General features: G+C 40.8%; 1 protein-coding gene across 1 annotated transcript in view; it reads left to right on the top strand.

Annotated features, from left to right (window-relative positions):
- HDGFL3 (HDGF like 3) overlaps positions 1–15,428 on the top strand; it is a 42,005-nt gene extending 26,577 nt beyond the window's left edge. Inside the window, exons 2-6 of the mRNA XM_042475358.1 lie at positions 7,320–7,396; positions 11,378–11,516; positions 12,129–12,287; positions 14,297–14,443; positions 15,248–15,428. Of these exons, the coding sequence (XP_042331292.1) occupies positions 7,320–7,396; positions 11,378–11,516; positions 12,129–12,287; positions 14,297–14,443; positions 15,248–15,253 (528 nt within the window). The 3' untranslated portion in view covers positions 15,254–15,428. The remainder of the gene's footprint in view (positions 1–7,319; positions 7,397–11,377; positions 11,517–12,128; positions 12,288–14,296; positions 14,444–15,247) is intronic.

Raw genomic sequence — 15,428 nt, 5'->3', positions numbered from 1 at the left:
CTAGAGCTCTTCTCTTTGCTGTGTTCATTTTCCCTTGGTCCCTTTGCCTGCTCCTTTCCTTCAGATACCTCAGCTCTATTTGTAAATGCTCAGTTGTGTTTTAAAGGTACTGCAGTGCTAGAAATTTGGGGACTAAAAGAAAATACCACTTGGGAGGGCAGAATTCTTATTTGGGGGCAATGTTTTCATCTGCTTCCTCCACCCATAGCTACACCTCTGCTCAGCACAGAAATCCTCTCCCTATGATTTAGAAATCTGCACAGTCAGGGTTTTACATCAGGGGTTGCCAAGGCCTGTAAAAGCAGACTTTCCTTTCCGGATGTAAACACACACACATCTATGGTCTCCCCCCCCCCCTGCAGTTGTCAGTCATGTGAGGGAGGGATGAATTGAAAATAGACCTATTTTCAGAGCATCAGATGAGGGATTGGGACAGTTCCAACACCTCAGTTACATTTTGAGAGGTTCGACAACCAGAACTTGGAACATTACTTTGTGAAAGTAAATTTTTATTGGAGCTCACCCCCCACACAAATAATTGGTTGCTGTTAACTGTACAAAGAGGGGGACATTGTAAACCTTTACATTACTTCTCCCTTTTGGGGGTACTTTTTTTTCACCAGCAGTATGAAATTAGGAGTGATAAAAGAATGGCATAAAACCTGAAAAAATACCACACAAAAAGCCTCTAATATTGCCCTTGAAAAGGAACTAGGTTATTATACTCATTGCATACCCCTAAAGGTGCACTTATTATGTTGCCTTTGAATATAACTGCATTGCATCTTATGTTGTTAGTATGTGACTCAAGTGGATTCCAGCTCATGACAACCCTCTTCTAGGATTTTCTTGGCAAGACACTTCAGAGATGTGCCAATACCATTTCTGACCCTAAAGTGAACCTATCATGAGGTTTTCTTGGCAAGTTTCTTCAGAGAGTGTTTGCCATTGCCATCCTCTAAGGGTGAGAGAGTATGACTTGTCCAAAGTCACCCAGTGGGTTTCCATAGCTGAGGGAGGATTTGAACCCTGGTCTCCCAAAGCCCTAGCCCAATGCGCAGACCACAGGTACTCTGTACCTTTGTAATATAAATATATGTAATAATTTACAGGTATGTTGCTTTCTGGCTCTGTTGGAACTATATAGGTCTGTTAGAATGGAACAGTAGATTTGTATAGGGGTACTATTTTTTGGATTGCAATCAAACCTTTTCTCTCAGTAGTTTAGGGAATCATATATTCCCTCCCAGATGATAGCTGGATGATCATCTGAAGCCATCTTCATGACTTGAGATGGGATTTTCCTTATCTGACTTGCTACCTACTATAGCAATTCCCACCAGTCCCATTCAGCCTGGCCATTCCTCACCAATGGTCAGGCTGAATGGGATTGATGGGAATTGGAGTCCAGCAACTTCATGAAGGGGGGGAAGATACCAGTTCTCCAGTCTTGCATTATACCACCCTTCACTTTCTTTATAATCCATATGTAATTTTAGAAAAATTATATCCTGCATCTTCCTCTGAAGATGCCATAAAAAGCAGGGTTGTTTTTTTTAAAGCAGCTATGTGATATATTTTAAAATAAATGATGACTGATTGTTGGCATATTTTAAACTCAGTGTTGTTTCTCACACATAGTAAAGACATACCTCTGTTAGCAAAGCCTCTAACAAAGAAGCTCCTTGTTATGAAGTCTTTTTACATTCAGCTAGCTCTGCTTTTCTTCCTAGCCCTCTGTCCAGCAGCAGGGTTTTTTTAGGAGCATCAGCCTCGGAAGAGTGGTGAAGGATGGCTAGAAAAACACAAAGATTTGGTGCTGCATTTCAGCAGTATATCTTCAGTCAACGCTGCAATAAAGCTTGAACTGGGAAAGAATGGGGCTCTGTTCTAGCCAGTACTGTTTCAGATGTGTGCCTGCCTATAACAGGCAAGGTGAACAGCAGCTGCCTCCAGATTTCCTTACTGAGCATGCATGAACAACAAAACAGGGAGAAAGGAGGGAAGCAGATAACTTTCCTTCACCAATTCCTTTTACCATGTTAAAGAAGCATAGATCTATACGTCTGGCCACCAAAAATGGAAATCATAAGAAAAGTAGAGGCTAGTGAAGGAAAAGTCATCTCTGGATGCATTTTGGAAGACGCTCTCAAGATGGCTCTAGAAGGCTCAAAATGTTTTTGTTTCTTATGCAAGACTTACCTGACTTGTTTTTGTTTTTTTCATTTCCCATATGCATACTGCTAGTTGTAGATTAAAAAAAAATGTTGAAATATGTTGAGTTAACTCCAAGGTAGAAAAATGCAAGTGCTGCCTCAGAAATGTTCTAGTGAGGTCTGACTGTGTACAGCAAACAGAGAATGTGAAGTGTGAATTGGAAAAGAAAACTAGAAAACTGGGTGAGAAGGGTGGTATCGTCTGCTTGGAACAAACAGCTCACTGGAACCATAAGTAGGAGTTTTCCACTGTGACATTTTGCTGAAGATGCCACTCACAAACTTTCTGAGCTCCAAACTTCTTTCTTTACAGGAAATGGAGACAATATGGGATAAATATTCAATATTTTGAAAGATCTCAAACTAACTGCAACCCAATTAAAATATGCAAATTAAGTGTATTTTAGGACTATCAACTAAAAGTACAGTGGTACCTCGGGATACGAAATACCCAGGTTACGAATTTTTCGGGATACGAAAAAATCCCATAGGGAATTATTGTTTCGGGTTACGAAAGTTTTTTCGGGTTACGAAAAAACTCCGGCGCTATTTTAAATGGAGCTGCGGCAGAGCCGCGGCTTTTTCCCCATTAGCGCCTATGGCATTTCGGCTTACGAAGGCTTTTCGGGTTACGAAAGCGGCCGCGGAACGAATTAATTTCGTAACCCGAGGCACCACTGTACAGAATTTTTTAAAAGGCTTAATTTGATGGTTTTTAATTGATCTGCTGATTTTGGAATCAATTGAACGTGAATGTATTTGCAATGTTATGCAATCTCAGCATTTGTAATTTTTAACCTACAATGTTGTTATAAAAATAACAACATTGTTAGGCATAGAGGTAATCTCAGGTGTGTATGTGTGCCTTCAAGTTCCCTCAATTTACAACAACTCCATGAATTTCATAGGGTTTTCTTTGGTATTCCTTGCTGGTCTGCCATCCTAGTACTAACCAGGGCTGACCTTGCTTAGTTTCCAAGCTGAGACAGGATCTGGTGCCTTAATGGTTTTTAGGCTACAGTAACACAATGTGAACAAAGTAGCCTAAAATAAGTGTACAATTAACTTCTAACCTTGTTAAACTAAAACTTAGTTATACCAGTTCATCGACTACACACATGCAACTTGATGGTAAGTATTGTTACTCAAAAGTAAGCCCCACAGTATGTAAATAAGCTTACTTACCAGGCAGTAAGTATATTTACTAGTGAGGAAACTCCATTGACCTCAGAGATATTTTCTTCCTAACAAACATATAAAACTGTCCCGTTGATGGATCATTCTGTCAGAGAAAACAGAGCTTGCAGCCTAATAATGGCATACATTATTGTGATTTTGAAAATACATTTCAGTTTCCTATCTGCTTTTTTGGGACAGGGGATTTATTTAAAATAATGAGTAGCATTTCTGCCTTCCTGTCAATGGCATTTCTCAATGTGTGCTTTGTAAGTAATTGTATGTGTGGTAACTGCGATGTTAGTGTTGTTGGCTGTTATCACTTATCAGGAACCATATGCTGCACTAGTAAGCATAGGCAGTACAGATACAGCTAATGGCTGTTTTCAGTTTGTTAACTAAGATTAAAGTGCCGGGTTATCATAATTCCCCACTGTTTACCACTTTTTAACTGCTTCAAGTATAAGCAATAGAGTCAGCTTTTCAAATAAGTGCTAAACTACAAACGTTTTACTAGTCCCTAGTCTTTCTGTTTCTTTTTTATTCTCCTCTTCTTCTATGAACTCAGAATGGTGTGTAGAAGTTATCCCACTTACCATCACAATAACTCTGTGAGGTAGGTTAGGATGAGAGAGTGGCCCTCCATCTAGTAAACTTTGTACCTGAATTGGCAGCAAAGGATGGGGTGGCGTTTGAACCCTGTCTCCCTTAACCTAGGTCCAAAACACACTGCAGAAATAATCCACTTTGAGACTGCTTTAACTGCCCTGGCTTAGTGCTAGGGAATCCTGGAAATTGTAGTGTGTTGTGGCACCAGAGCTCTCTGACAGAGAAGGCTAAATGTCTCACAAAGCTGCAGTTCCCAGAATTCCCTAGCATTGAGCCAGGGCAGCTTAAGCAGTCTCAGACTGGATTATTTCTGCAGTGTGAATTGGACCCTAGTTTAATACTCTAAATATATCAAAAGATAGCCATGGTAGTCTGTTTTCACATTAAAAGGCTTAAAGGAATCTGGTAGCACCTTTGAGACTAACCGGTTTGTTTGTTCTGACATAAGCTTTCGTAGACTTCAGTCCACTTCATTTGATGCCATTTAATACTCTAAACTTTAAACCGCAGTGGATTTCGGAGACTATGGCTGCATCCGCATTGCAGAAATAATCCAGTTTGACACCAAACCGGATTATTTCTGCAGTGTGGATGCAGCCTATGATGAGCTTGTTATACTATATTTGTCATTGTCTAGCTAGCTAGTGAATAGAGTCAGACTTCACCTGGAATACTGTGTCCAGTTCTGGGCTCCACAATTCAAAAAAGAAGTTGACAAGTTGGAGCATGGCCAGAGGAGGGTGACCAGAATGGTGAAGGGTCTGTCTAGAAACCATGCCTTATGAGGATTTGGGTATGTTTAGCCTGAAGAAGAGACAGTTAAGAGGTTATATGTCTTGTTTTAAGTATTTGAAGGAGTGCCATATTGAGGATACAACAAGCTTGTTTTCTGCTGCTCCAGAGACTAGGACCAAGCTACAGGAAAAGATTCCAACTCAACATTAGGAAGAACTTCCTGACAGTTAGAGCTGTTTGACAGTGGAGCACACTCCCTTAGAGAGTTGTGGAGTCTGCTTCTTCTTCCAACGCCATGATGCAATGATTTTTTTTTTCCTTTGGCAAGCAAAGACCTTTTATAGTGACAGGACTTTGGTCTTATAATACTGTGGGGAAACGGTCTTTTAATGGGGAGGGGCTTGTGCCTTTTTTAAAACTATATTTTAATTTAGTGTTTTTAATAGAACTGTTTATTTTTAAAAAAACTTTTGCATTAATAGATTTTACCTGTGCCTTGTTTTAATATGTTATAAGCTATTTAGGGTCTTGTACCAAGAGAGAAAAATTAGAAGCCTAAATATCCTAAAAGCAAAAGATCCTGCCTGATCCTGGAAGCGAAGCAGGGTCAGCCATGGTTATTCCCTGGATGGGAAATGCCAATGAATACCAGGTGCTGTAGATTATATTTCAGAGGAAGGAATTAGCAAAATGACCTCTGAGTATTGGTTGTCTAAGAAAACCCTTTGAAATCCTTTGGGTCACTATAAGTTGACAAGTGACTTGAAGGCACAGTTAATTGCTCCAAAATTGACTTTGATGGGGGAATTAATTAGCTCAAAAGGAGCAGCAAGAAAGTTTTCAGTAACTTTAAAAAGCAGGGATCTTTGCCTACTAGCGCAAACACACACACCACGAGAGAAAGACAGGGTATAAATTAAATAAAAATAAATACCTGTATATAAATTAGACATCAAGTATGACAGTTTGGCCACTGCTGAGAGAAGATGCCCAAAGCATCTTAGTCCAAAAGTAGCTAAAGGGAGCACCCTCCTCTTTTATTCTTCAGAGTAGGAAAGCCTGGCCATTTTGTCTGTGGTTATCCAGCACCTCCTCAACCAATCAGTTATTATTATTATTATTATTATTATTATTACTATTCATACCCCACCTTTTCCTCTTTTTGGGACTTAGAACAGCTTACAACAGATTAAAAGGAACGTAGTTATAAATTCACAAAATAAAAAAGTTAAAAAGAGATTAAACAACCAAACAAAAATTAAAACCAGATAAAACATACACCATTAAACACATGCACACCAGCACATCAAATAGAAAAATCCAGCACACCTTCCCAGTCTTCATCTCCTTAACACCATCAGTTATAGCACTTGCATGCCACTTTGTTTGCCATGGCTGCCTCCTGTGCTAATACCATGACTGTGTCTTAGATTTCCAAAATTTTGGGATTTGCACTTAGGAAGGGTTATTTAGTTTTTTTCAGCCAAAGAGCTCTATTGCCTCACCAAACCAGAAATCCTAGGATTCTATAGGATGCAGTCAGGCAATTCAGGTGGTATCAAAGTGCTATTATTGGTATAGTGTGAAAGAGGCCGTAGGCTGGACTAATGGGACTTACTCTTTAGTAAGTATGCTTACTGCCTGGTAACTATGCACATTCCAAAGGGACTAAGTTTGTACATCCATGGTTAGCGTAGATGAGTTTTAATAAACAATACTGAGGTTTTAGTGCACAGTTATTTCCCCCGCTGTTGCTGTAGTAAAGAATTTAAAAGAAAATACTGTTAAAGATTATAGGAGTCAGCAGGGACTAGTGTCCAACTGCAGATATGATTCTTGACCACTTCTTCAGTTGCAACACTGGAAGGAAGGACAGTCACTCATTCTTCTCATTGGAATGTTCAATGTGGCGAGGAAAAATGTGAAAGCTTTTGAACTGATAGTAGGCTTTAGCTTGAGTGCAATTAGGCTTTCTACCTCTTGTTTGAAGAAAAATATGCATCTAGAATTTTGATATTTAAGGATGTCCTCTAAGTCACATTCTGGCTACCCAAACATGATGTCCTTTGGAAGTTTGGCGAAATACTTTTGTCTTGATCTGTCTTACATGAATTTATCTCAGAGATATTGTCCACAAATATATATTTGTTGTTGTGTGCCTTCAATTAATTTCTGACTAAGGCAACCCTATCACAGAGTTTTCCTGGCAAGATTTGTTTGGAAGTGGGTTGCCTTTACTTTCTTCTGAAGTTGAGAGCGTATGCCTTCCCTAAGGTCACCCAGTGGGTTTTGATGGCCAAGTGGGGATTTGAAGCCTGGTCTTCAGAGTCTTGGTCCAACACTGAAACCAGTACACCACACTGGCTCTAAATATCTATTATTTTCCCTAAAATGAAAGCTGGATTCTTCAGGATCCTATCCTTACTCTGGTTATATAGACGTATGTGTTCTTGCATCACAACTTTCAAGCAACAACTGTATTGTCTATTAACACTGTACTCTTTTAATGTTGTAGCTACTCGGTTTTATTGTCAGACTTTTTGGGCATTTGGTGATGGGCCAACATCTGTTTCTGTCCAACAGATCGATGAACTCCCTGAGGGAGCTGTGAAGCCTCCAGCCAATAAGTACCCTATCTTCTTTTTTGGGACTCATGAAACGTAAGTGAACAAAAAGAGTATATTCTTCTACAACATATAAGCTTGATGCTTCATTCCTTGAAAGTAGTGTTAAACTCAAGTTGATACACCAGGTTCTTATGTTGATGAAGGTCTCTCCTTTGTTCGGACCTGCATTGGGCCACTTGACAAAAGTGGCTGCCTGAGAGGAGAACATGGATGTGGAACCCAGAAATATTTCCATTTGGGCAACTCCCTGCTCAGACATTGATTTGCTAAATTCCAGTCCCATCCCTCCTCCAGGAAACTGAAGGCAGTGTTCAAGATTCTCTTTATTTAATCCTCACATCAAGAACCTTGTGAGATGAGCTAAGCTGAAAGATTGTGACTGCCTAGTCAATGTCATGACTCAATTGGGATTTGAACCTACATCTTCCAGGTCCTAGTTCAACACTCACTATACCATGTTTGCTGTTGCTGTGTGCCTTCAAGTCAACTCCAGCTTATGGTGACCTTATTTATCCTTGAGTATTATTGGCAAGATTTATTCAGAGGAGTTTTGCCAGTGCCTTCCCCTTTGGTGTGACATGCCCAAGGTCACTCAATGGCTTTCTCTGGCTTAGAAGGGGTGTAAACTCTGATCTCCCAGATTCCTTGTTCAACACTCAAACCACTCCACCATGCTGGCTCTCATACCACATTAGCACCACCCATTTTACCACTTGCTATTGAGTATGCATGGGGATGGTGAGTAACCTAATTGTCTCAGGGCCATTTCATGTTATACAGTTATACCACTATAGACAGAAGCAGGCGGCCAGGAAAAAGTGGCTTGATTCTGTTTTTTTCCAAAAACAGGTCAAAACCATGTTTTACTCCCAAGGCAGGCCAAATACACATGGCCTGTGGCATCAAGCCGTGCCCCTGGGTAATTGTTTTTTTTTTTTTTCCCCCCCCCCCCACCACCACCATGCATGTGCAATGTCAGTCTGTAACCTCCAACTACCTCTCACATCTGCCTAGATGCCATTCCATTGCATGGCCACCCCTTTGGTACACAGTCGCATGTGCAATGCTCTGCCGGTACAAGGCATCAGTGCATTGGTGTGCGAGTGATACATTGGCAAAGCACAGTCATACATACATGCCCCCTTCTACCCATGCCCCTCTGTTGGATTGTCTGGTTTGTGTATGTTGTAATTAAATCCATTGGAGTTATGACACTTTCACTTTTTTGCTTTGCTGCAGCCCTATACAGTACTCGCGTAAGGTGTTTATATGCAAGCACAAAGATATGCATTTTCTGGGCTAGGCCAGAGTATCCCGACTTCTTTTTGCTCTGGTTTTTAGCCCTGGAGCATGGCTTCATTTTGGTTTCCACCCTCTTTGGAAGCATGCATCATATAAAAGCTCTGCCTTCAGAGTGGCTGGAAGCTGCTTTATTTTGCCCATCTGTTTCACCCCTATGATTCCACTTTAACTGCCATGACTCTGTCCTGTAGAATCCTGTGATTTTCAGTTTAGGAAATGCTAGTTAGAATTCTGAAAGAGATCTAATGTCTCCCCCAACTACAAATTCTGTGATTCCTTAGGATGTAGTAATGGCAGTTGAAGCAGAATTACAATGCTGTAATTGTGTATAATAGGGCTCTCAGTGTCAGTTCTATTCCAGTACAGAGTGAGGTTTTGACTACTGGTTTCCTCTCTTCTTTGTTTGTTTTTCATTTTTAAATAATTACATAGTGCTATTCTTTCTTTAAAATGCAAATCAAAAACAATGTATAGGCATAATAATCAGTGATTCTCAACCAACGGTGGCATATCATGGTTTGAGGGAAGGAGTGTGTTATTTGGGGGGGAAAAGGATATTCAATATTGTAATATAATTTTTATTTGGGAAATGACGGGAAACAGTTATACTTTATTAGTATGCATGTTATTACATTATCCATAATTTTTGACAATTTTGTCTCTATCTCTGAGTTATGCTTACTGAAAAGTTTATTGCATATGAATGAACATTAACATTTCCCAATACCTTAGTACCAAAAATTACATAGACATGCCACACACGCAAATGTATTCTGAGTTTCCAAATTCCTTCCACTACACAAATATAACACTATGATTCTTCTTTAACTGCCATGACTCCATCCTGTGGAACCCTGGGACTTTTAGTTTTGGGAGGTATATTTAGAACTCTCAGCCGGAGAGCTCCAGTGCCTCACCAGGCTACAAACCCCAGGGTTTCATAGGATGCAGCAAAGGTACTTAAAGTGGAATCATAAAATGTCAAATAAAATTACTGAGTGAGGCAAATTCAAGGGGGAACATGATAATTTTATGAGTATCAAAAAGGGGGCCTTGGTTAAAAACATAATGAGAAATGCTGGGTTTAAATGTTCCTACTACTCCAATGGAAACAGAAACTGACATTTTTCAAGGGACCATGCCCTCCTCCAAGATTTCAGCTGTTTCCAGTTGTGCTTTGTTTTGTTTTTTATTTCTTGTGGACTCAGTATGTTCCCCTTTAGGTCCAAGATGGCACTTGGCCTTCAGATCCCTGTAGCATGCTTACCCCAGCTCTGTTATACCAGAAGTGCTTCTGTTTGCATTTCTCAGGTTTCCCCCTCTTGAAATTATGGAGACTCTTTGAATCACCTTGTTTAACCATAAGCCATAAGGGTGGGCAACTACTGGGGGTTAGCAGGACACAATAACACCCCAGGAGACTAGGGACCAGATGCTTTGTGATCTTGGAAGCTAAGCAGGATAAGCCCTGGTTAGTATGTGGATGAGAGAAGACCAAGGAATGCTAGGTGCTGTAGACTATATTTCAGAGGAAGGAACTGGCAAAGTCACTTCTGAGTATTCATTGCTTAAGAAAACCCTGTGAAATTTGTGGGGTCAGGTGACTTAAAAGTTGATGCACAGGCATATACACATGCATCCATACGCACCCACTTACTTTGCTGCACTTCCCACTGCACACCCCTGCAAAAAAAACATGCTCTCAAATGCCCCCCCCCAAGTCTCTGGGGTTGTGAGGGGCATTTTAAAATCTTTCCTGGACAGTTTTAAGCCTGGGATAGGCCTTTTTCTCTTTTTCTTTTCTTTCTTTTTCTCTTCCTTCCTTCCTTTCTTTTTTCTTTTGCCTTTTTTTTAATAACATGAAGTAACCCAGAAGTCATTTTGAGTCTAACAGAAATATTTTGTGGGGAGGAATGGGGGGGGAGGTTTGACTCCCCCCCCCCCAATGGAGGCAGAGAAATGTGATGCATACACCCCATGAGCCACAGAAATGATCCTGGCACAGGGTCTTTCCCATCCCTGCCATAAACACATATACATTTCAAAGCAGAGAGCTGTAAGTCCACAACGGTTCTCTTGTGACTGTGGTGGTAAACATGATCTAGGTTGCAGACTGAACTTAAGGAGCTATCCAAAGTGCTGAACCTATTTGGGATATAGAGTTCAAAACCTTTGGTGCTGATTCACTGTCGCAGTGACATGGAAACCACCAGCTTCCAGGGATGAGGATATGGGTTAATTTCCACTTGGCTCCTCCCATTCACATACTGTAAGAGGCTATGCAAACCAGAAATTGGAAAGAAAGGAAATAAATTGATTTTGGATAGATACTTTTTTGGTCAGTAACATCCAGAGTTCCTCCTTCCAGCACTGCAAGGAAACATAATATCTCACCTTTCCAGCAAGATCCAAGACAATTCCCTGGTGAATCCCCAAACTGTAGCTAATGGACTAGTGTCATCTTTGATTTCACCACAGGAGGGCAGATTCACCCTATTCTTTCACAAAATTACTGCAGATCGTCCTAACCATAGAGATAAAAACAGTTCACAGTAGCCCAGGTACCAGGACATTTTGAGGGGGGACGATATCCACTGAAATACACAGAAGCCTTCCGTTCAATGAATGAACAGCAGTGAACATTGTATTTTTGCAACCCACATGGAATGTAAATGTACCTGCCGTTTGACTCTTGTCTCTGTTGCAACACAGTGCATTTTTGGGGCCGAAAGACCTCTTCCCCTACAAAGAATACAAGGACAAGTTTGGGAAGTCAAACAAACGAAAAGGATTTAATGAAGGCCTCTGGGAAATAGAAAACAACCCTGGTGTCAAGTTTACTGGATACCAGGTAAGAATGGGTTTGGTTTTGTGTGTGTGTCATTAGCATCTCTTCAACAGTTAACCTGTGAAAGTGCAAGTAGTTCAACAATTTGAACCAGATTTATCAAGAAACATTACATGTCATCAGTGTCCCTGCATGTTCAGTTATCATGTGCCTACTCACTCTATGATAATCAGTCTAAAGAATTGTGGCATTTTATCATGTTCTGATTGGGATTTGGAACTAACTGTCCATATTCTATGAAGACTTTGGTAAGCCCTTGGTTGCGGGTACATACTAAGTTCTGCTTAGCACAGGACTAGAAGAACTTGCAGCTCCCAAACATTGTAAGACCCCAGTTCCTAGCAACATCAAGTCTAGCCAGCAATGTGGAACAATGGGAGGGAGTAGATCTACTTCATCTTCTAAGTGACAGTGTTTCAGATACTTGGAGATGACTATCATATAATTCTCAGTCTACCGTTCTCCAGGCTGTTATCCCAAAGCTGTACAATAAGGCTGATACATATCTGAGTGAGAATGGATGGGAATGCTAAGCACTTCTCATCAGTTTCTCACTCTGAAATATAGCACGTTGCAGAACCTATAGGAGTCTTAATTGTTTGTTTTATTCCAAAGGCAATTCAGCAACAGAGCTCATCAGAAACTGAGGGCGAAGGAGGGAATACGGCAGACGCCAGCAGCGAGGAGGAAGGTGATCGGGTAGAAGAAGATGGAAAAGGCAAAAGAAAGAATGAAAAAGGGGGCTCAAAACGGAAAAAATCCTACACTTCAAAGGTACTTTGTGAAGTTGTCCACTGTTGATACTAATCTCTTGTAATATAAATATCATTTATAATGATGTGGGCAACTGTGGACAGTTAGGGGTCCACATTAGTCCCACAGCAGACTTCAGGGGCCACATTCCCCCAACCACACTAACCCCTACAAAAAATAGTTTGTGAACTATTGGCTGCCGATCCACAGCATGTTTCCATGAGATAAAGAAACAATTGTAGTCAATGGGCACAAATATGGTGACGATTCCTGGCACCTTTGCAGGGAGAGAACCCTACTGCTGTTCCACCTCAATAGCTTAAAATGCCCTGGTCTAGAGTACTGCTTTGCACTGCTTTGTAACGAGTGGTGTTGCATTTCAGCTTGTCTTTTTGCTCACCCTGTCTCTTTTTCAAATGAAAAATAGCTCAGTTAATCCTATTCCCAGACTGCTATTTAGTCATTCCTTTGTTTGTTTATTTTGATCAAAGTGGGATCATCTGATTTGTTAATATACAAAGCTACAGGCAACCCAGCACTAATTTCCTTCTTTTAAAGTATGAGCAAGCACCTTTAGGCTGCCCATCTACTTTTTTCAGTAGCTGGTTTTTAACATCTGGTATCGTCTGTTGTTGGAATTCTACTCTGCTGCAAGCCAGAAATTATCTTGAAGTGGAGAAGGGCAAGGCAAAGGCAGTTCATTGATGGCACCATCATTTGTGTCTAAGAAGGAAATGATACGGCTCATTTATTGTTAAATATGTGCAGTGTTTTGGATGCATTTTATTTTCTTGGAAAAACCCTGTATATAAGCCTTGCACAACTTTTGACATCTTGAAGCAGTGTATAAATTTTCTCACAGCAAGACTGAGGGGGCACAAAAATATGCAGCTTAACTCCTGCATTGAGAGATTTACACATGGATAGTAGCTATGTCTCCCAGTACTATACCCAAAAAAACCCCTTTTGAAGCAACACAGTCCTCAAAAACACAGGCATTTCTGCATTGTTGGAAAGGAGTGGGGAGGATAATACAACTAGGTTCCTATGCCTGGATGCCTCCAGGGATCCTCAGGAGGTCCCTACAGATGACATCCTTGCAGTATATCTAGCCAAAGGGAGGTAGCTAGATGTATCTCTGATGTTCCTCTTGATCTCCAGTGAGCCAGAAATGGCCCTTTTGCAAGGATTTCATTCCTTGAAAGTTTAGTTCAGGGGAGGGGGATTTTGTGTGGGTGTGGAAAATTCCAGTGTCTGCAGTGACCAAACACGTGAGATGGGATGGTCTGAGTCCAACTTAAGCCATCACAAGTAACTAACAGATTTATGGCCCACTCTGCTTGAGGGTGTTGAGCCCAAAAACATTTCTTTCCATCTTGAATTATATCCCATGAGGAACATCACTGTTTCTTGGGGAACAGGGGTGGCTCTGTATGTCTCTCAGGACCACTAGCATCACAAGGGAAAAGCTGAATTCTACTATCTATTTCCAACCTCTGTTGTTGCCACTGAAAGACCCTAGAGATATAGTTGCCATAGCAGGGACCAAAATCCAGTATCATATCCCACATGATTATTCTAACCTATACAAAGGCCTTGTATTCTATTGTTGTACTGGGGAACAACAGTGGGAGGGTGCTTTTACACCCCTGTGTTGTGGTCATCCCAGACGTGTCTAATTGACTACCGTGACCAACAGAATGCTGGACAAAATAGACTTTGAGTCTGATCTAGCATAGCTCTACTTATATTCCTATTTAGCTTTATCTTAGTAGGGGGCAAAGCAACTGTAATTCTAGGGGAGAATAAGCAGTGACGAATGGAGAAAAGCTAGAAAATTAATAGTATGGGCCCCTCCAGTACTGGCTGAAAAAGTGGGACTTGGCAGGGTTGCATCCTTGATACAAAATTCTAGCCTAGGAATCTTGATATCTTGTCAAGATCCACAGTTTTTCTCACACCTACATGCCCCTTGAAAGTATTTGCTTTTGTTTTGTCTCTCCTGTTCTTCCTTGATGGTGTATACTTAGAAATCTTCTAAGCAGTCACGGAAATCTCCAGGAGATGAAGATGACAAAGATTGCAAAGAGGAAGAAAATAAGAGCAGCTCTGATGCTGGGGAAGCAGGCAACGACACGAGAAACACCTCTTCAGACTTGCAGAAAACTAGCGAAGGGGTGAGGCTTTAGTTATGGATTGCTTTCACTAGATGTACAGGGATAGCTCTGTATTAATAATCCAGGGTAGCAGGTGATTAGCCGACAAATTTCAGTGCCACCTTTAAAGCCCTTGTGCTGTCATCTTCTTGCAAGCGTTTGGGGGAGGGATGGGGAGCCTGGACTACAACTCACACCTCCCTTCATTATTGGCCATGCTGGTTATAGCAATAGCTTGGGAAAGCCTTTTTAGGGTTACAAGGAGATAGCCATGTTAATCTGTTTGTGCATAAAAAGAAAAAGGGATGGGGAAGGGATCTAGCTGCAACTTTGAGATGGATATATTTTAGCATAAGTTTTTATGAAGTCCAATCATGCATCATATACATGAAGTGAAGCCTCTGTTGACAAATGAATACACACACAACACACATGCACAAACAGAAGGGGTAAGGGGAGTATAATGCAAACAGTGTTGCTGAAGTGATGAGGTAACAATTCTTTGATTGCATCCCATTTGGACTGCTGTAACGCACTCTGTGTGAGGCTGCGTAGTTGCTAGTACCACTTAAAATAGACCCATTGAATCAATGGGAGTTACATTAGTGTTGATTTACCATTCAACAATTCATTTAATCTGTCTACTCTAGTTGGGACTAACCAACAGGATTCCAGATTTCGGTTGAAACAGTTGGGGCACTTCACTGGCTAGAAGTTGCCCAAGGATCAAAAAACATTTTACTTGGTTGATGATGTAATGCTGACTTTGAATCCCTTGAACCTTTTCTAAAAGACATTCCATATTTTTTTCCTATTTCTCCGCAGACTTAACCAACATATTGACTGCTGCAAATATTAAGGGAAGACACAAGAAGGTTACATGTTTGGTTGTCTAATATTCTTGGATTTGATAGAAGTCAGCACATCTGTTCATCATCAGCATATCTGTTTGTATGCACATTTAGTCACATTCATACCCATTCCGTTCTCAGTAATGACTTTCAAG

This window comes from Sceloporus undulatus, chromosome 6 (genome assembly GCF_019175285.1).
Source record: "Sceloporus undulatus isolate JIND9_A2432 ecotype Alabama chromosome 6, SceUnd_v1.1, whole genome shotgun sequence".
Classification (NCBI taxonomy): Eukaryota; Metazoa; Chordata; class Lepidosauria; order Squamata; family Phrynosomatidae; genus Sceloporus; species Sceloporus undulatus.
Note: the sequence above shows the minus strand (reverse complement) of the source record. Positions and strands in the feature narration are given on the sequence as shown.